This window comes from Eptesicus fuscus, chromosome 5 (assembly GCF_027574615.1).
Source record: "Eptesicus fuscus isolate TK198812 chromosome 5, DD_ASM_mEF_20220401, whole genome shotgun sequence".
Taxonomy (NCBI): Eukaryota; Metazoa; Chordata; class Mammalia; order Chiroptera; family Vespertilionidae; genus Eptesicus; species Eptesicus fuscus.
The window spans coordinates 26,395,779-26,417,260 of NC_072477.1; the positions used below are offsets into that span (position 1 = coordinate 26,395,779).

General features: G+C 40.6%; 1 protein-coding gene across 3 annotated transcripts in view; it reads right to left on the bottom strand.

Annotated features, from left to right (window-relative positions):
* Positions 1–21,482, bottom strand: part of EXD2 (exonuclease 3'-5' domain containing 2) — a 70,081-nt gene that overhangs the window by 14,591 nt on the left and 34,008 nt on the right. For all 3 annotated transcript variants that reach the window (XM_028141509.2, XM_008138913.3, XM_054715962.1), the window contains exons 2-3: positions 19,929–20,311; positions 4,550–4,806 (exon numbers count right to left, since the gene is read on the bottom strand). In XM_028141509.2, the coding sequence (XP_027997310.2) occupies positions 4,550–4,806; positions 19,929–20,264 (593 nt within the window). In that variant the 5' untranslated portion in view covers positions 20,265–20,311. The remainder of the gene's footprint in view (positions 1–4,549; positions 4,807–19,928; positions 20,312–21,482) is intronic.

Here is a 21,482-nt window from a genome sequence, read left to right on the forward strand (position 1 = left end):
TGTAAAAGCATTGGAACAGACTGTTGAATCTCAAAGGGAAGGCAAGTGTAGGTGGGTGTGTGGGAAGAGAGTAACCAAAGAGCTTGTATGCATATATGTATAACCCATGGACACAGACAATAGGGCGGTGAAGGCCTGGGGTGAAGGCAGGCTAGAAGGGATCAATGCAGGAAAGGGGACATGTGTAATACTTTCAACAATAAAGATTTTTGCTTTTTAAGTGGAACTGGATTTCTGGTTACCAAGTGTGAGACTAGAAGTTTTAGAGCAGGAAGCTTGGAGGTGGAGGTTCACATCAGTGTTACAACATGCAGGATTGCTTGAGGTACTGTAGGAAATGAAATCATTATAATGATGAAGAAAAGAAAGTCTTTTTTTTTAAATATATTTTATTGATTTTTTACAGAGAGGAAGAGAGAGGGATAGAGAGTTAGAAACATCGATGAGAGAGAAACATCGATTAGCTGCCTCTTACACACCCCCTACTGGGGATGTGCCCGCAACCAAGGTACATGCCCTTCACCGGAATCGAACCTGGGACCCTTGAGTCCGCAGGCCGACGCTCTATCCACTGAGCCAAACCGGTTTCGGCAAGAAAGTCTTTCCTTACAAAAACAAGCAATAAATTGATGGATTTCATCACCCACAGAAGTGCTGACTAAAAAGTATAAAAAGGTCCAGACACACTTAGGTAAAATGCATAAGGTCTTGGTTCATTAATGGAATTTAAGGATTTGGGGGAGACATAAAACTTTCTTCTGTTTTACTGGAAATTCTAAAGGTGCCCTAACCGGTTTGGCTCAGTGGATAGAGCGTCGGCCTGCAGACTCAAGGGTCCCAGGTTCGATTCCGATCAAGGGCATGTACCTTGGTTGTGGGCACATCCCCAGTAGGGGGTTTGCGGGAGGCAGCTGATTGATGGTTCTCTGTCATCAATGTTTTTAACTCTCTCTCCCTCTCCCTTCCTCTCTGTAAAAAATCAATAAAATATATTTTAAAAATAATAATAAAAAAATAAATTCTAAAGGTAATAAATGCTTATTATTAAAAATTCAGACTAGAGAGTAATATAATGGGTGAAAAGTGAAAGACCTTCGCTCCACACTTCCACTCCTCAGGAATATGACTCTTAACAGTATGCTGTGGCTCCCTCCTGACATTTTCTTTATATATATATATATATATATATATATATATATATATATATATATAAATATATATATATATATATATATACACACACATACACACACACACATACACACACACACACATATATTTTTAAATATATATTTTATTGATTTTTTGCAGAGAGGAAGGGAGAGGGATAGAGAGTTAGAAACATCGATGAGCGAAAACATCGATCAGCTGCCTCCTGCACGCCCCCCACTGGGGATGTGCCCGCAACCAAGGTACATGCCCTCGACTGGAATCAAACCTGGGACCCTTCAGTCTGCAGGCCTATGCTCTATCCACTGAGCCAAACCGGTTAGGGCCCCTCCCGACTTTTTCTATGCACAATAAACAAAGAGATGATTCAGTGGAGAAGTAGATGTCATTTTATGGTATTTGTTTTGTTTATTGTTCTGCCACTTGCTCTATCACTCAATGTATCAGAGACCTCCTTCCATGACAGTAAGTACAAATATACTTATTTCATCCTTTTTAAAAACTGTGATTTTTCAAGCATGGATATTCCATAATTCTTAAAATCATTTCCCTCATTGAAAGGACAGTACTTAATTTTTAGTTATTTAATTCCATTTAGGTCATTAGCCTTTTTTAAAATGTCATATTTGGTGCCCGGGCTGGTGTGGCTCAGTTAGTTGGAGTATCATCCCATACACCAAAAGGTTACAGGTTTGATTCCTGGTTGGGCTCATGCAGGAGGCAACTGATCGATTTTTCTCACATCAATGTTTTTTTCTCTCTCCATCCCTTCCTCTCTATAAAATCTATAAAAATAAATAAAGAATTTCATATTTGGGAAGGTTTCACATTTCTTGAGGATGAATTAAAAACAAGATGCCACCGCCCTGACCAGTTTGGCTCAGTGGATAGAGTGTCGGTCTGCGGACTCAAGAGTTCCAGGTTCAATTCCAGTCAGGGGCATGTGCCTTGGTTGCGGGCACATCCCCAGTAGGGGGTGTACAGGAGGCAGCTGATTGATGTTTCTTTCTCATCAATGTTTCTAACTCTCTCTCCCTCTCCTTCCTCTCTATAAAAAACCAATATATTTTAAAAAATAAAAACAAGATGCCACCTTTGCCACTTTCAAAGTTTCACTAGGAAAAATTCCAAAATCATATACAACAATCTCCATAATAAATAATCTTCAGTTAACATAGAATAAAAATATAAAATATAAAGAGTATGAAGAAAAGAAGACAGAATTTTTAAAAAGTACTCCTCCCTGTAGTCAATGAAAGTAACAACTCCTTATGGCAAACATCAGAAGCAACCTATAGCCAACAGTGCTAAGTATAATTCTTGCATTAGAATGCCAAATTTCTTGTACTACAGTGTCAGAAAGTTTTATTGTGTACCACTACAGTGCTTAATAATACAATAATCTTTACATTTTAATAAAATTTCATTAAAATTTAAAGCTCTGATAAATGCTTCACTTTTATTTCTAGAAAAGTTCTTGGTCATAGTCAGCTTTGGCCAAATTCTTATTCTGATACTTGGCCATTCTGCATTTAGCCAAACAATTCAGAGCACCACGAGTTTCTATATATTCATAATGAGGACTGTAATTGCATACAAAGAGATCTGGAAAAACAAACCAATCAGATGATGATAGAATGGAAACTGGTGATGACAGTGACAGTAATAGTTAAAATTTACACAGCACTCTGTATTTCAAATACTATTTCTAAGTTCTTCCCATAGTTTAACTCATTCAATATTCACATCAGTTCTCTGAGGTGGGAACATTATCATCTCTACTTCACAGATGAGGAGACAGAGGAATGAATAGTGAGGTTCACTAACTTGCCAAAGGCCACACAGCTGGTAAATGGCAAAGCGGGGTCTCCCACCCACACACGCTGCTCTGGAGTCAACTCTTAGCCACTGTACACACTGCCTCTAACTACAGAGCAATGGTGGGCACATCTTAGGAGGTGGTGCCAAAGGGAGGAGGGCCCGATGAAAGGAGGCTTCTGCAGGCATACTCCAAATACTTTTACAGAGTTCAACATTTTTTATAGTATTTTAATATAGTACTTGAAAAAATTGATACTTATTTATGAGTTTTATTTACATAAGCCAAACTACAGAGCTAAAATAAAATTTCATCCTATATAATAAAGAGCTAACATGTTAATTAGACCGAACAACCAACCATCCGTCCGGATGACATTCTGGACAACAGTCTGGATGACCTTCCAGACAAAACCGGGGCTACGAGGCCCAGCTGGGGCTACGAGGGGCTGCGAGGGCTGGCCCAAGCTGCAAGGGCTGGCCGAGGCAGCTGGGGCTGTGAGGGCCGAGCCCCTTGCACAAATTTCGTGCATCGGGCCTCTAGTTTTCTAATAAAATATTATGATCAGCATAGATTTTAATCAGGCCTTCTCTTAGTTGATTAAATCCTCCATGATTTTAGAGAGGAAGGAAGAGGGAGAGAAAGATAGAAATATCAATGATGAGAGAGAATCACTGATCAGCTGCCTCCTGCGTGCCCCCCACTGGGGATCAAGCCTACAACCGGAATTGAATCCTTGTGCCCTTGACTGGGATCGAACCCGGGACCCTTCAGTTCGAAGGCCGACGCTCTATCCACTGAGCCAAATCAGCTAGGGCCTCCAAACTTTAATGTCAGTGTCACTGAGGCAGGGAGAGAGGCCGTTTCAGTCCATATTATTAAAAGGAGGACCTGTATATACATACATGAAAAGGTGATTGCAACTGCATTTCCATAAAAATAGACTTCTCAGAGAAAGGGAAATCTCTCTTCTTCCAAGTAAAGGATTAGAGCTACCATCATTTTGGCCTAAAGCAGGTTTTCCAAACTCATGCTTCAGGATGACTCCCAGTTACAATGGGAGAGGTGGGGACTCCGGCAAATTGAATAGAGCTTGTTCATCAAAAGTGGACAGGGTACCCAGCCAATTGTTGCCACCTAGAACTACTGACCTAGTATATTCAAATCACCTAACTTTTTCAAGAGAAATCAGAAATATACATCTTCTGCATTTAAACTAAAATTTCCTAAAAATACTAGATGGGGAAAAACAAAAAAATAAGCTGCGGCCCTCATTTATCCAGTGGGGCCAGTAGTGTACAACTTATAGAGACATCTTATCAATGTTTCATCTAAAAAGACCAATTCTAAGAAAAATAAATATAAACAAAAAGATCAATTCCAGGTAAATAAACTTTTCTCAGAAGTTGGAATATTTCCTTACAAATTTAATATGCATCTCAGAAGCCTCTAGGCTTGTGATGAATTTTAGATGCTTCATTATTCTTATTAATCTATAAATTTGCTAAAATATTTGCCCCACAGCTACAAGAATCCAAGCAGCATTCACATAAACCATACCTCTGCCTCATGGCTAGGTATCGGAGGTCCAGGCACCCCTTAACAAAGAGGCCATAATCCTGCAGAAGCTTGCTGGCATCTTCTGAACATCCTACTCCAACTTTTAAAATAGTGCCATCTGCCAAAATGTTCAATAATGATTTTGGTATTGTTTTTCCTCCACAGATCAGCTTGGGCAAGCGAACCAAGACACAGAAGCCACTTGGGGAGGCCATTTGAAGAAGCGACAGAGGATTGGCTTTCCCTTCCAAGTTCACCTGCAACAGAAGAAAAAACAGGGCCACAGTTCATACCCTAGCACAGTACCAAGTACAACATGAAACTGTGGCAAAAGTCTAAGAGGTACATCCTTAACTTCCCAAAGGGAGCAGTTGACCAGATTTTGGTTCAAATCTAAGAATCAGCTTATGCTAATAAATGCAATGAACTTTGTAAAGCAGCAACTTAAACAAAGGTTACTAAAGGCCCAAACTCCAGAGCCTGAAATACGAGCAGTTCATAAATAGTGACCAGCTGACACAGGGGCGCCCTGGGACACACACTGGCAGAGTCATGTGAAACATACTGGTTTTAAAAGGCTAATGGGGGAAAAAAGGCTAAGGAGCAGAGTGCAGGATGATAAGCATAACTCTTTTATTATCCAGACTCTCTTACGTACATGCTAGTGACTTTGACTCATTTACCTTACCATCACTGCTTCAAGATGCAATGTTTAAGAAGAGGTAGGAAATACAATGCTAGTACAATAAGTGGTACCTGTCATTATAATAAATCCTGGTAGCACAGAATGCTTTCTCAACTTTATGGTTACAAATATTGGTCACAAAAAGAAAAAATATATACTGGCATAAGCTAGGATCCTTATACCTTAAGAGATGAAAATAACTATATATTAACTGATCTAGTTTTAATCATTTTTGTTTTGCTTTGTTTTTTAATTTTATTTTTCAATTACAGTTTACATTCAATATTATTCTGTATTGCTTGCAGGTGTATAGTTGTTTTAAGATTTTTTTTTTTTTTTTTTTTTCAGCAGCACAACTATTTTTATTTTCTATCTCCAGTACCAAGTGAGACATGGTCTTGTCAATGTAACATGTTAATTGGAAATGTAACTCTGAAGCCAGTCTGCTAGGACCTGAATTCTGGCTCAGCTACTTACTGTGTAACATTGATTTTGATGGGCCCTGTAGAGGAGTGTGCTGCAGTGATCTTTTTTTTTTTTTTTTTTTTTTTTTTTTTAATTTCTTTATTGATTAAGGTGTCACATATTTGTCCTCATCCCCCCATTCCCATCCCACCCCTCTCCCCATGCATGCCCCAATCCCCTGTTGAACTTAACCGTTGGATAGGCTTATATGCATGCATACAGGTCCTTTGGTTGAACTCTCCCCCTCCCCCCCACCCTCCCCCTACCCTCTTCTATCCTCCCTCTGAGGCCCGATAGTCCGATCGATGCCTCCTTGCTTCTGGTTCTGTTCTTGTTCCTCAGTCTATGTTGTTCATCATTTCCTCTAGATGAACGAGATCATATGTCACTAGATATATACTAATAAGAACTGAATGTGAGACGAGCAATAATATTTATGCTGACAGGCAAATGAATCAATCTGTAGCGAGCTTCCCCCTGGACCAACAGTTCTTTTGAGACCCAATTTCGATGTCCAGTAGTTCCTTATGTGTACATGTCAGCACTGACCCCTCAGCTCTGGATGGTGGACAAATGGTGGTAACGGAGGTCCGACTCCCTCTGGTTTGGTCTCGGCCGAACCCAGGGGCACGGCGTCACCCAGACTAAGGGGCACGTGGCCTCACCCATACCCAAGGGGCACGTGGTTTCACCCGGGCCTGGGACCCAGCCTCACCCGGATGGATCCAGGGGCGCACGGCCTCACCCGGACCCAGGATCTGGCTTCACCCGTACCCAGGGACGCTTGGCCTCTCCCAGACCCAGGGGCACGTGGCCTCACCCGGGCTTAGTTGCACAAGGCCTCACCTGGATCCAGGGACACATGGTCTCTCCCGGACCCAGGGACGCTTGGCCTCTCCCAGACCCAGGGCCACTTGGGCTCACCCGGGCCTAGGTGCACGAGGCCTCATCCGGATCCAGGGACACATGGTCTCACCCAGACCCAGGGATGCTTGGCCTCTCCCAGACCCAGGGTCACTTGGGCTCACCCGGGCCTAGGTGTACGAGGCCTCACCCGGATCCAGGGACGCATGGTCTCACCCGGACCCAGGGACGCTTGGCCTCTCCCAGACCCAGGGCCACTTGGGCTCACCCGGGCCTAGGTGCACGAGGCCTCACCCGGATCCAGGGACGCACGGTCTCACCCAGACCCAGGAACGTTTGGCCACTCCCAGACCCAGGGCCACTTGGGCTCACCCGGGCCTAGGTGCACGAGGCCTCACCCGGATCCAGGGACGCATGGTCTCACCCGGACCCAGGGACGCTTGGCCTCTCCCAGACCCAGGGCCACTTGGGCTCACCCGGGCCTAGGTGCACGAGGCCTCATCCGGATCCAGGGACGCATGGTCTCACCCGGACCCAGGGGCGCTTGGCCTCCCCCAGACCCAGGGCCACTTAGGCTCACCCGGGCCTAGGTGCACGAGGCCTCACCCGGATCCTGGGACACATGGTCTTACCCGGACCCAGGGACGCTTGGCCTCTCCCAGACCCAGGGCCACTTGGGCTCACCCGGGCCTAGGTGCACGAGGCCTCACCCGGATCCAGGGACACATGGTCTCACCCGGACCCAGGGACGCTTGGCCTCTCCCAGACCCAGGGCCACTTGGGCTCACCCGGGCCTAGGTGCACGAGGCCTCACCCGGATCCAGGGACACATGGTCTCACCCGGACTAGGGATGCTTGGCCTCTCCCAGACCCAGGGCCACTTGGGCTCACCCGGGCCTAGGTGCACGAGGCCTCACCCGGATCCAGGGACACATGGTCTCACCCGGACCCAGGGACGCTTGGCCTCTCCCAGACCCAGGGCCACTTGGGCTCACCCGGGCCTAGGTGCACGAGGCCTCATCCGGATCCAGGGACACATGGTCTCACCCGGACCCAGGGACGCTTGGCCTCTCCCAGACCCAGGGCCACTTGGGCTCACCCGGGCCTAGGTGCACAAGGCCTCACCCGGATCCAGGGACACATGGTCTCACCCGGATGTTTTAAGATTTTTTATTTGTTTTTAGGAAGAGAGGAAGGGAGAGGGAGAGAGAGAGTAGGTAGGGAGGGAGGGAAGGAGAGAGAGAGAGAAACAAACATCAATTGGCTGCCTCCTGCAAGCCCCTTACCAGGGATCAAGCCCGCAACCTGTGCATGTGCCCTGACCAGGAATTGAACCAGCAATCTTTCGGTGCACAGAACAATGCCCAAACAACTAAGCTATACTAGCCAGGGCTCAGGTGTATAGTTTTAATCTTTTTGAGGTAATAGATAAGTTGGAGAAAATGCTTAAAGTTAAGGAAGCTATTTCCAGAAATATTTACATACAAAATTCACATTAATTAAAGGTTCCTTAGTATCCAATAAATTCCAATCCTCATTTTCCAAGAGAGAAAATGTAAGGCCTAGGGTAAAGCAGTTTGCTTAATCATGGAAAGAGAATGGCAAAGTCAGGGCTAGAAACTAAACTTCCCTATCTCTAGAACAGTAGTTCTCAACCAGCATTGATTTTGCACCTACACACCCCACCCAGGACTTTTGGCAATATCTGGAGAAATTGTTGTTTGTCACAACTTGGGAGAGAGTGCACTGGTTTCCACTAGTTAGAGGCCAGAATGCTGCTAAACACCCTACAATGTACAGGATAGCCCCTCACAACAAAGAATCATCTCCCCAAAATGTTACCAGTGGAGAACCCTGCTCTAAGCAATGCTACTCTCTTACTACTACAGTAACAGTATGCAAGGCATTGCACCAGGTGCCACTGTGGATATAAAGTTAACAAGAGATGGAACCTGCCTTAAGGATTACAACCTTTCAGGTAGAGTACTATACAGCTCACACCCTAGAAACTGCATGGTAAATAACCAAAGTGTTACAAATAATCAAGGGAAGGATATGTCATTGTTGAGATGACCAGTATCACAAAGAAGCAATCAGGATCACAAAGAATTGTTGTTAAAAACAAAATTCAGTAGGGCCTTAAGCCCTCAACTTGAACTTCAATGCTAAGTAAAACCATGGCTTAACTCATAAAGCCTTAGGATTTCCCTGCTTAGGCACTGATTTATCGATGAGGGATATTTCCATATCCTCAAATGAAAGCATGCCAGATTGATCTTTAATGTGCCTATTTCTTGGGGCTCAGACAAGGTAAAAAAAGACTACAAGAAATTGACTATTGAGTTCTGTTCCATAATAATTCATCTGGATGTGGCCAAATTGCCTTTTTTGAGTAATTCATTTCCTCTGTAATACCAGCTCTTTCTATGAAAAAGCCACAAATCTCTTCTTCTAATACTTAGCCTGCTAATTTGACACAATACTCACTGCAAATTCCTAAAGCTGCATCTCTGCACATCTTTTTCATCAGGTTCCCCTTTCTAAAATACATCTACCTAATAAAAGAGTAACATGCTAATTGACCGTACCTTCCACCAGCCAATCAGGAGTATGCAAATTAACCCAACAAAGATGGCGACTTAGTTTGCATACGCAGGCACTGAGCAGCTGGGGGTGGGGCGGGGGATGCTTGCATTGTCACCATGGCGACGACGCAGGCATTCCACACCATCCCAGCCACTCAGGGCCGCTGAGCAGCGTGGGAAGGCAGAAAGGTGGTTCAGGGCTGGAGCGGAAAGACTGCTCCGGCCAGAGCGAAGGAAGGTGCCGGGGGCGGGGGGAGGGGGAGGAAGGCCCATTCTTGCACGAATCTTCATTTGTGCATCGGGCCACTAGTTTAGTAAATAAGTATCTAGGTGGACAGACAGACAAGTTCTTGTCTTTTTAATACTGTTTCTGGATTGTGCTTAAGATCCAATATATTACAATTAGGGTTTTCCTACTGGGAATCCAAATGTTTATGATTCCAATAGGTATGCAATTTATACTAAGTGCATAATTGGAAAAATAATGCCTCTAGCAGAGTCAATATGGCTTAAGTAACAAAAGATCTAGTTTTTATTTCTCATACCCTTTTGCTTTCTAACATCTTGTCTCAATATCACTTATTACTCATGAAAAACAATGAAACCCTTAATGAGAAAAGACATGACATATTTTAATTTTATTAGTATTATTTAATTTGGTGGTCTCTGATTTTTTTTTTTTTTATTGGTCAACTCATAAAAAATATTTGAGCCTGGCCAGTTTGGCTCAGTGGTTGAGCATCGACCTCACAGTTCAATTCCTGGTCAGGACACCTGCTCAGATTGCAGGCTCAGTCTGTAGTAGGGGGTGTGTAGGAGGCAAACAGCTGGTTTGGCTCAGTGGATAGAGTGTTGGCCTGCAGGCTGAAGGGTCCCAGGTTCAAATCCGGTCAAGGGCACATGCCCGGGTTCTGTGCTTGATCCCCAGTAGGGGGTGTGTAAGAGGCAGCCAATCAATGTTTCTCTCTCATCATTGATTCTATCTCTTTCCCTCTCCCTACATCTCTGAAATCAATAAAAATATATATTAAAAAAAATTTTTTTTAATATTTGAGCCCTGGCTGGTGGTTAGAGTGAAAGCCCGAGCACTGAAGGATTTGATTCCCCATCAAAGATACCTGAGTTTCAGGTTCGATTCCTAGCCCTAGTTGGTCAGGGTGTGTGCAGGAGGCAACCAACCAATCGATGTCTTTCTTTCTTCCTTCCTTCCTTCCTTCCTTTTCTTTTTCCTTCCTTCCTCCCTCCCTCCCTCTTTCCCTCTTCCTTCCTTCCTTCCTTCCTTCCTTCCTTCCTTCCTTCCTTCCTTCCTTCCTTCCTTCCTTCTCTTTCTCTATCTCTCCTCTCTCTCTCCTCTCTCTTCCCCCCCCTCTCCCTTCCACTCTCTCTGAAAATCAATACAAAAAATATCCTCAGGTAAGGCTTTAAAAAAAAAGTTTGGGACATACACAACATATATGCATAGGTATTTATAATTATATACATGTAGTAATATACTAATGTGTTACATTATTACATATACACAAAAGTAACAATTTTAAATGAATGATGGCATCAATCATTACAGAAAAAATTTCTAACACTTTTTTCCATATTTCAGTAACTCACTTAGAGAATACTGGTTTAGAATCCTCTTTCCTGAGGGCCAGTGGATAATCCATTTTAGCTTCAGGATTCTTTTTCTTTTCTTTTTTAAAATAAAGCACTGCATATTTATTGCCAAAAACATACAATTATACAAAAATAAAAAACATATCCAAACTCCACAACCCAGAAATAACCATTGTTAACATTCTGATATTTTTTCCAGACTTTTTTCTTTGCATCTAAAAATACTTGTAGTTTTAACGTATTTGTGATTATATGCTATGGAATATTGTTTTAATTTTTATATTTTATTGTCTCTATTATGTTTTTATATATTGCGATACATCAAAATGATATGACTTGTATGTAATTTAGAAAGCATAAATAATATAACGAACACCTGTGGAATTATTCTAACCTTTATGCAAAATTCTTAAAAGTCCAGAGCTGATATATTTATAGAAAAGCCAGTGATTCTTTAAGTGGCCCCACGATGGCAGCAGAGAGTAATGAAGGATCTGATACCATGTTCTGGGCTTGAACAGGTTACCTAATGAGCACCTCTAGCCTGTGGCATTCATATACCAGTTCAATTTAAACCATGACTTTGAGACAGGAATGAGACTGTTCTGTTCAAGCGATCAAATGAATGCCCAATGAGGCTGGAAAGTAATGAGGAGGATGGGAAGCGACTAGGAGAAAATTTCAGATGTTGAGAGAGGCCAGAGCATATAAATCCTTAAGGGCGTATAAGTAATTAAGACATCTTAGTTTTATTTGAAGCTACAGAAAGGTTTTAAGCAGAGGGCTGACATGATCTGATTTGCATTTTTAAAATATCACTTTGGTTACTGTATGGAGAAGGGATTGTAAGAATACAAAAGTCCAAGCAGGGTGGGCCAGTCAGGAGGTTACTGCAAAGATCCAGATGAGAGATTCTTGAGGCTTAGACTAGGGAGGAATTAGAGGAAAATACAGAGCAGATGGATGCATAATCTGTTTTAGAGATAGCACTGGTAATACCTCCTAAATGGGAAGGGAAGTGTAATAGTTAGAAAAAACAGTGGACCTCGGGCAAGTCCGAAGGTTGGGCCTACAGAAGGATGCTCTTGGGAAAATGACCTTCACTTCAATCAATATTTATTACACCAATTATTTGTACCTGTAAATAAGCAAGGAAGTCTGTAGCTAGAGATTCCAGAAAAAAACCAGGCATGAGGGGGGTGGGTGTGGGCTAGAGCAGGTCAATGGGGAAAAAGGAGGGACATCTGTAATACTTTCAATAATAATAGAGATAATTTTTTTTTAAATCAGGCATGAGTCAGGGACCAGAAACATATTTAACATCTCCATCCCCACATCCCCAGGAGAAAGGCAAAATAGTGCTTCTAAAACATGGCAGCATCCTCATTTTGTACAGGTGATTTAGCCATAATTATACATCATCATAGGTAACTCAGAGGGATCTGGAAACCCATGCCTCTATCTGGTAGCATGCTATGTTATTTCCTGGTTTCTATAACCATTTCTTTGAATATCAGTGTATTTGTCCATTAAAGAAACATAACATACTATAACTGCCTGTTTGTGTCTTGACTTTCAATTATATCACTTCTGTTGAACAACCCTTAAGGGGAGGCTGTATCCCTGATTTTAATCTTAAAGGTGGAGAAGACTAGGGATAATATAGGTTTTGGAAGAAAAATAAAAAATTCTGTTAGGAACATGTTAAATTTGAGATGACTATTAGACATTAAAGGGATGATGTGAAGTAGACAGGTGGCTATAAAAGTTTGGAGTTCTACTTTTCAACATTATCAGCCTATTATATTTAAAACTATAAAATTAGATGAGATCACAAAAAAATTAAAAACAGAACTACCAGATAACCCAGCAATTCCACTTCTGTGTATTTATCCAAAGGAAATAAAAACACTAATTCGAAAAGATATTTGTATCACTTTGTTCATTGCAGCATTATTTACAACAGCCAAGATATCAAAGCAGTAGTCTTGCTTATGATGAGTGTCTTGGTAGATGAATATTTAAAGATGTGATATATGGCCCTGGCTGGGTGGCTCAGTTGATTGGAGTGTCATCCCATACACCAATAAGATTTCAGGTTCAATTCCTGCACATCCATAGGTAGCAGGTTCCATCTCTGGTCGGGGCGAGTATGGGAGACAACCAATCAATGTCTGTCTCTGTCTCTCTCTGTCTGTCTCTCTCTCAATAGAAACATATCCTTGGGTGAGGATTAAAAAAGAAATAAGCCTGGCCAGCGTGGCTCAGAGTTTGAGCATCAACCTATGAACCGGTCAGGGTTGTGGGCTCGATCCCCAGTGTGGGGCATGCAGAAGTCAGCTGATCAATGATTCTCTCTCATCATTGATGTTTCTATCTCTCTTTCCCTCTCCCTTCCTCTCTGAAGTCAATAAAAATATATTTTTTAAATAAAAATAAATAAACCCAGCCCTAGCTGGTTTGGCTCAGTGGATAAAGTGTCGGCCTGTGGACTCAAGGATCCCGGGTTCGATTCTGGTCAAGGGCTCATGCCCCAGTTGTGGGCTTGATACCCAGTAGGGGGCAGGCAAGAGACAGCAGATCGATGTTAATGCATTGATGTTTCTATCTCCCTCTCCCTTGATCTCTAAAATAAATAAAAACATATTTAAATAAATAAATAAATATGTGATATGTGTGTGTCACATACACACACACATATACAATGGAATGTATTCAGTAATAAAAAAAGAATGAAATCTTGCCATTTGTGACAACATGGGATGGACCTAGAGGATATTATGCCAAGTGAAATAAAGTCAGTCAGAGAAAGACAAATACTATGTGATTTCACTTCATGTGGAATTTAAACAAAAAATAAATAAAACAAAAACAGACTCGCAGATTCAGTGAACAAATTGATGGTTGCCTGAGGCAAGAGGGGTGGGAGGATGGATGAAAAAGGTGAAGGAAAATAAGGGCAAAAAATTCCAGTTATAAATTAAATAAGCTACAGAGATGGAGTGTACAGCACAGAGAATATAGCCAATAATACCATAACTTTGCATGATGACATTGTAAGGTGCGTAAGTACTGGAGCACTGTTGTACACATAAAACTAATATAATATTGTATGCCAACTATAATTTAAAGAAATTAAATAACCAGTTCTCCTAAACATTAGATGACATCACTTAGAAAAATAATGTAGATTAGAGGACCAAATTAGTGGTCCATGGACTCAACTGCTGACACACAGACATGTTTCATTTTTTTGTCTCCACCTGTTTAAAAACTTGTGCCAGAAGTTAAAATTAGTAGAGTTTACATTTTAAAAAAATCTATATTCCAAGTTTCTCTTTAAAGAACTGAATGAGCCGAAACCGGTTTGGCTCAATGGATAGAGCGTCGGTCTGCGGACTGAAAGGTCCCAGGTTCGATTCCGGTCAAGGGCATGTACATTGGCTGCGGGCACATCCCTGTTGGGGGGTGTGCAGGAGGCAGCTGGTCGATGATTCTCTCTCATCGATGTTTCTGGCTCTCTGTCCCTCTCCCTTCCTCTCTGTAAAAAATCAATAAAATATATTTAAAAAAAAAAAAAGAACTGAATGATCTGGCAACACTTGGCTTGAACTGCATAGCAGCTTCACCATGTCTTCTCAACACTGAAGCCAACTGTCATCTTCCATTTATCATTATTTTTGTATACCACTGTTTTTCTAATACAAAGAGGTATTTCTCAGGGTCCATGTCTCTCTCAAAACTAGGAAAATGAAAGATAGACCATAGAGGCCTTGTGTTTAAAGAAAAAAAGGGGAGGAAACATATTTTTTTGAAATTTAAGAATATTCCAATGCATTCAAAATATAATCACTCTACATCATTCATTTGCATGTCCTATCTGGAGCTTGTAGGCATCTGAGTTTGCTATCCCTGGGGTAGAGAGAAGAGACCAAGCCTGAGCCATCTGTCTTTAGATGTCAGGTAGAAGAGGGGTAAGAAAAGGAAAAAGAGGAAAGAACAGTAAGATAGGAAACAGGAAAGTGAGAAGGTATGAAAGCTAAGAAGAGACTGTCTTGAGTAGGAATTGTGCAGATGTTTTTGAAAACTAGAATAATATGAGTCCAAATAAGTGTCCACTATGGTAGATCAGAAAACAAGAAAGCCACCAACTTGACCAGTTTCAGTGGACATCATGATAGGATGTCATTAAAGTAGGATGAAGAATAAATTAGCGTACAGCAAATTATGCCCAAGAGACTAGAAGAAAAGAAATAACAGAGAAAGAGTAGAAATCAATGAAATAGAACATATACAATAAAGAAGATCAACAAAGCCAGAAGTTGGTTCTTTGAAAAGACCAATAAAATAGATAAACTCATGGAAAGAGTAATCAAGAAAAAAAGAGAGAAGCACAAATAAGCAAGAATGTAAAAAATGAAAAAGAAGCCATCCCTACGTATCCATCAGACAGGGGGGGGAAAAAAACTGTCGGAGGATATTATAAACAAGTTTATGCATGCAATTGAAAATTTTGATAAGACAGATTTAGATGAAAAATATAATTTATCAAAACAGACATGAATAAATAAAAAACATGAATAGCCTGAAACTATTTTAAAAAAGTATATCCCTAATCCAAAAACTTCCCTTAAAAGAAAACTCCAGATGGCTTCACTAGTAGATTCTAATCAAACATTTAAGGAAAAGAAAATGATAATCTTACATAAACTCTTCCAAAGAACACAAAAATAAGGAACAGCCCTAGCTCATATGAGGCCAGCATAACTTTTTAAAAAATCCTCATCCAAGGCTGTATTTATTGATTTTAGAGAGAGAAGAAGGTGGGGGGAGAGAGAGAGAGAGGCACATCGTTGTGAGAGAGAAACATCAATCAGTTGCCTCCTGATATGGCCCTGACTGGGGATCGAACCCACAACCTAGATATGTGCCCTGACCAGGAATGGAACCCACAACCTTTTGGTGTATGGGACGACACTCTAAGACATGCTTTGAGAGAGGAAGCGAGGGGGAGGGGTGAGAGAGAGACATCGATCTGCAGGAGAAATATCAATTGGTTGCCTTCTGTACGTGCCTGGACCAGGCCCTGCTGGGTAGCTAAGTTGGTTAGACTATTATGCAGATACACCAAGGTTGCAGGTTTGATCTCCCCAGAGAGGGCACATACAAGAATCAACCAATGAATGCATAAATAAGCAGAACAACAATGTTTCTAAAAAACAAAAAACACCAAAAACAGTTGGAAACAATGAGTATACTCATACACTACTGAGGGTGAATTAGTTCAAACTAACATATAAACCATTTGGCATTATCTATAAAAACTGTATAAATACAAACTCTATGACCCAGGACTCCACTCACAGATAAACATGCCCAATAATACAGAATGCAGCATTCTTTGTAAGAGTCCCAAATGGTAAACAACCCGAATGTTCATTAATGTTAGGATGGATGAAGAAATAATGATATATTTATACAATGGACTATTATATATATGGCAATGAGTCACAGTCACACACAACATAGGTAAATCTCACAAACGAAAGGGTGAACAAAAGATACCAGACACGAAAAGAATACATACTTGATTATTTCAGTTACGTTAAATTTAAAAAGAAGGCAAAATTAAATTACAGTGCATGCTTGAGTAGTAAAAGTATAAAGAAAAACAAGGAAGTAAATACTATGAAATCAGGGTAACCTTAGAGGGGAGGGAGGGTATAATGATTATAAGAGGTCACAAGGGGAGGTTCTGGGGTACTAGCAATTTTGTTTCCTGACCTAGTTTCTAGATACACAACTGCTCTCTTTAGATAAATCATTTCGCTGTTATTTTTGTGTCAGGCACTTTTCTTGATGCTTTATTTCACAATAAAAAAGGTTTAAAAAGACTCAGGGAGCAAGTTAAACAGCAGATTAGACAAAGCTAAAGAAAAAAAAAAGGGAAATGTGAAAAAGACCCAAAGAAATTGTGTAGAATAAATCCAGAGATTAAGATACATTAAATGTAAAAGTGATTACCAGACATGTAGGTTAGCATAAAAAGTTGAGAATGTAGCCTGGCCGGTATGGTTCAGTGGTTGAGCATCAGCCTTTGAACTAAGAAGTAACTGGTTCGATTCCCAGTCAGGGCACATGTCTAGGTTGTGGGCTCGATCCCCAGTAAGGGGCGTGCAGAAGGCAGCCCATCAATGGTGTTTCTCTCTAATCTCATTAATGTTTCTATCTTTCTATCCCTCTCCCTTCCTCTCTCTCTAGAAATCAATAAAACATTTTTTTAAAATGTTGATAATGTAGCTGATCCAATTCCAGCAAGAAAGAGGAAGGGGGAGGGAGAGGAAGAAGAGAAAGAAGGGGAGGCCAAGGAGGGGGAGAAGAAAAAGGAGAAGAAAACAGAGTAAAGACAATCTTCAAAGAGAATTTAAAAACTGATAAAATATACCAATCCTCATCTCTCTCTGAATCCCAAGCTGGAAATTCAGAAAGAAAACACCTAGTCTCATCATAATGAATTTTTAGAACCACAAACTCAAAGAGAAGACCTTAAAAGGAGCTACAAAAAATTAGATTACCTATAAAGAATCAACATGTAGACTAGCAGTGATTTTCAAGAGCAATAATAGAAGCCAGAATACAATGAAAAACTATAAATGGTAAGCCGAAACCGGTTTGGCTCAGTGGATAGAGCGTCGGCCTGCGGACTGAAAGGTCCCAGGTTCGATTCCGGTCAAGGGCATGTACCTTGGTTGCGGGCACATCCCCAGTAGGGGGTGTGCAAGAGGCAGCTGATCGATGTTTCTAACTCTCTATCCCTCTCTCTTCCTCTCGGTAAAAAATCAATAAAATACATTTAAAAAAACAAAAAAACAAAAAAACTATAAATGGTAAAAATGATGATAAACTGCCAAACTAAAATTTTAGATCCAGTGAAAATATCTTCAAGATCAAGAGCAAAATAAAGACATTTTCAAAACAATCTTTATTATCAATGAGACCTCAAAAAATGAACTTCTAAAGTATGACCTTAAAGAAAATGACCCTAAAAAAAAGGTCTGAGGTATAAAGACAAACTAGGCCCTGGCTGAGTAAGTTAGAGCATTGTGATACACCAAGGTTGTGGATTGGATTCCCGGTAAGGGCACATACAAGAATCAACCAATGAATGCCTAAATAAGTGGAACAACAAATCAATGTTTCTGTTTCTCTTTCTCTCTCTCTCTCTCTCACTCACTCTCAAATCAATAAATTTTTTAAAAAGACAAACTAAAAAAAGGTGAATTATTTGGTAAATCTAAACAACTACTGACTGTAAAACAAGAGCAAAAATAGTAACTAAACACGAAAGTAAATGAAAGAGAAAGGGAAATAGAAATGGAAGAAAGGTGAACAAGGATGGATGACTTTTTCATAAAGTTTTTCTGTGGCAGCAATTGGAGAAATGCAATCACTCCTCAAGGGAGAGGTGGCATCAAGCATGAAATTAATACATATCAAAAGCACAAATGAAGTGGGTTTTGGATTATTTGCCACTTTAACTTTTCCATGCCTCTGCTATAATTAAACCCTATTATTATTAAGTCAATTGCTGTTAGTAACTATTCACTTCAGAATACTCGGTTGTTGCTGTGCTTATACTTCATTTAGTTAGAATAATCAAGGTATTTGGCAAATGTGAATTTTTCTAATCTACTAAAGCTCACTGTTTACTAATGTTTTCTTCTACTGTTGTTGGTGTAAATATTTCTAAAAGGATATCATTTCTTATATAAAATAAACTAAAAGTGCCTAATTCTGTCTTTTTCTTATTTATTAATTTTTTAGAGAGAGAGGAAAGGAGAGAGAAACATCAATTTGTTGTTCCACTTATTTATGCATTCATTGGTTGATTCTTGTATGTGCCCTGACCAGGGAATCGAACTCACAACCTTGGTGTATTGGAATAATGCTCTTACCAACCAAGCTATCCAGCCAGGGCCTCCAATTCTTTCTTGGTGGCCCAAGGTCATTTGTATAAATTACTACTATTGATGATACAAAGAAATACTCTCAGTAGCTAAGGTGTAGGGCCTGTGTGACTACTAAACTTTCCTCACACTGTCAGGTGTTCTCTTCTTGGTCATCATTGTACTGACATCTAGTAGTCACTCCTACCAACCCTGATCTGATTTTGTGGCAACTATTCTGCTTAAAGCTTCTTTTGATTACATTTTCTGGTTCCTGGCTGTATTCTAGATATCCAGAAAACAAGTATCAGAGATTCTTGGTAAGGTATAACACTGAATTAGTAAGATGATACTTCTGAGTTATTTATATTTTTGTAATATCTTCTGTTTCAAGATTAAAGTTCACTCTGTGAATCAGAATGACAGAAGAGTAGGTGTGCCATATTATTATCATCATAACCATGCAACAACTCCCCCAAAGTTAATAGCCATTAGTAAAAGTAACCAGATGGTAAAGAAAGCCCTGGCCTCCAATGCTAGTTACCAGTTTTGTGGCCTCTGGTAAGTAACTAATCCTTTTTATGCCCCAATTTCCTATCTATAAAAGTGAGGATAGTAATAGCATCTCTCTACATAGAATTATTAAGAGAATCTAATTAAACTAAATGAAATGATCAAATAAAACAGCATAGTACCTGGCTTAGAGTAAACAATATTTCAAATTTTAAATGTTATCTTTTAAAATTCTGACTTGTATAATAATTCCCATTTAATAGACTTCCTTAATGAACTTCTCCATGACATCCTTATGAAAATACTATTAAAAATATTAATAGTAGCTAGTATTCAATGATCACTTACTATATGTTAAAATTGTGCTAAAGCCTATATAGAGGTTATCTGAACCCTTAGAAATTCCCTGGGAGGTAGATACCATTACATCCCTATTACAAAAAAGTACACTGGGGCTCGAACTTACTTAAGTAGCATGTCCAAGTTCACAGAATGATAAGTGGTGAACATGGAACTCAAATGGATCTGCCTGGCTTCAGAATCTATGATTATGAGCATTTCCTTATCCTGAGAAGAGAAGCAACTTCTGCTAAAATCTACTTACCAGCAAGTTGAGAACAAGCTAATCTTTAATCTTACCTTTTACCTGATGACTCAAGACCTCTAGTGGGAAAAGCAGACATGATTTGTCCTATTTTTGCTTTTTAACTTACCCACTCACAGTCGATTCCAAGTACTGGAATATCTTCTAACCCACTCCTAAGCAAGGGTTCAATTTGATCCCATTCTGCCTCCTGAGACACAGTGACCACCTTTGCTTCCAGGATCCTCTCTTCCCATGAGGCTCTGGGGGCACTGGAAGGCAGCTGGTCCTCTTCTGGCGGGGGCAGCTCGCTCCTGCTTGGAGCTTGCTGCTGCTGCTGCTGCTGCTGCCAGGTTCCACGGCTGCTCCTACTCCTCCGGCGCTGGATGCCTTTCCACAGGACAAACGCCCCCACTGCCGCACCAAGGAGAGTGGTCACTGTCAAAGCCACCAAGTGTCTAGACATCTTCAACTTTGCTGCTGTTTAGGCAAGCATGTCACTAATCCCACAATCTGCAAGACAAATGGTAACAATAAATTTACACACAGAATTTAAGCCTGTATGGAAAAAAGTTTCCACTAAAACTTGGGGATTGTTCCATTTACAATCCTGTGCCCACAAACTAAAAAAATTGTTACAAATTTTCATATGAAGCAGTTGTATTTTAATTTTTTCACTTTTTTACATTCTCTACTCCATCTCTATCTCCATTCTCTCCTAAGAAAACCCTCCTGCCCTCTACCAGTTGCCTAGGGCTCTCTTAATCATATAAAATCATATCAAAACAGAATAAGCTAGTCCAGCCAGCGTGGCTCAGTGGTTGATTCCTGGTCAGGGAACAAGCCTGGGTTGCAGGCTCAATCCCCAGTGTGGGTCGTGCAGGAGGCTTCTGATCAATGATTCTTTCTCATCATTGATGTTTCTCTCCTTCTCTCCTTCTCTCTGAAATCAATAAAAATATATTTTAAAAAATAATAAAAAAAAATAAAACAGAATTAAGCTAGACTCTGGCTTTCACTTACTGATATAGACCTTCTTCAAGGTGTTTGCCCTTTAAACCTTCAATCTCTAACAAGAATTGAGTGGAAATTTATGCTTCCATAAAAATCTAATCATTAACAAGTTAGTGGAGAGATTTTTTTTTTTTTACTTTTCTGCAAGGTGTAGGTAGTGGGGGAACGAAGCAAATGGGCTTCAGAAAACATGGATCTTCTTGCACCAGAAATCTCAGTAGTTCTCCATTGAAACAGACTCGGATATTGAGGGTAAGCTAGGGCAGTACAAAGGAACTGGGGGCCTCCAAAAGAATTAGGATAGAACCATGAGAGAATTCCAAGATGCTTAGGCGGAGGTTGCAAACTGAAATGCCCAAAGGGTCAATGTATATTTAAAAGTAGGGGTTCCCCAATTGAGCAAACAAAATGAGATACCTATTTTCATTAGCATGCAAAGCTCAAAAAAGGTTTCAAAATTTCTAAGTAGCTTCACTGATTTATTTAAAGGGATAATAAAAAATTGTTTTAAAGCCCAGCCAGTGTGGCTCAATGGTTGAGCATCCACCCATAAACCAAGAGGTCACTGGTTTGATTCCCCGTCAGGGCACATACCTGAGTTGCAGGCTTCATCCCCAGTAAGGGTGTCCAGGAGGCAATCAATCGATGTTTCTATCTCTCTATCCCTCTC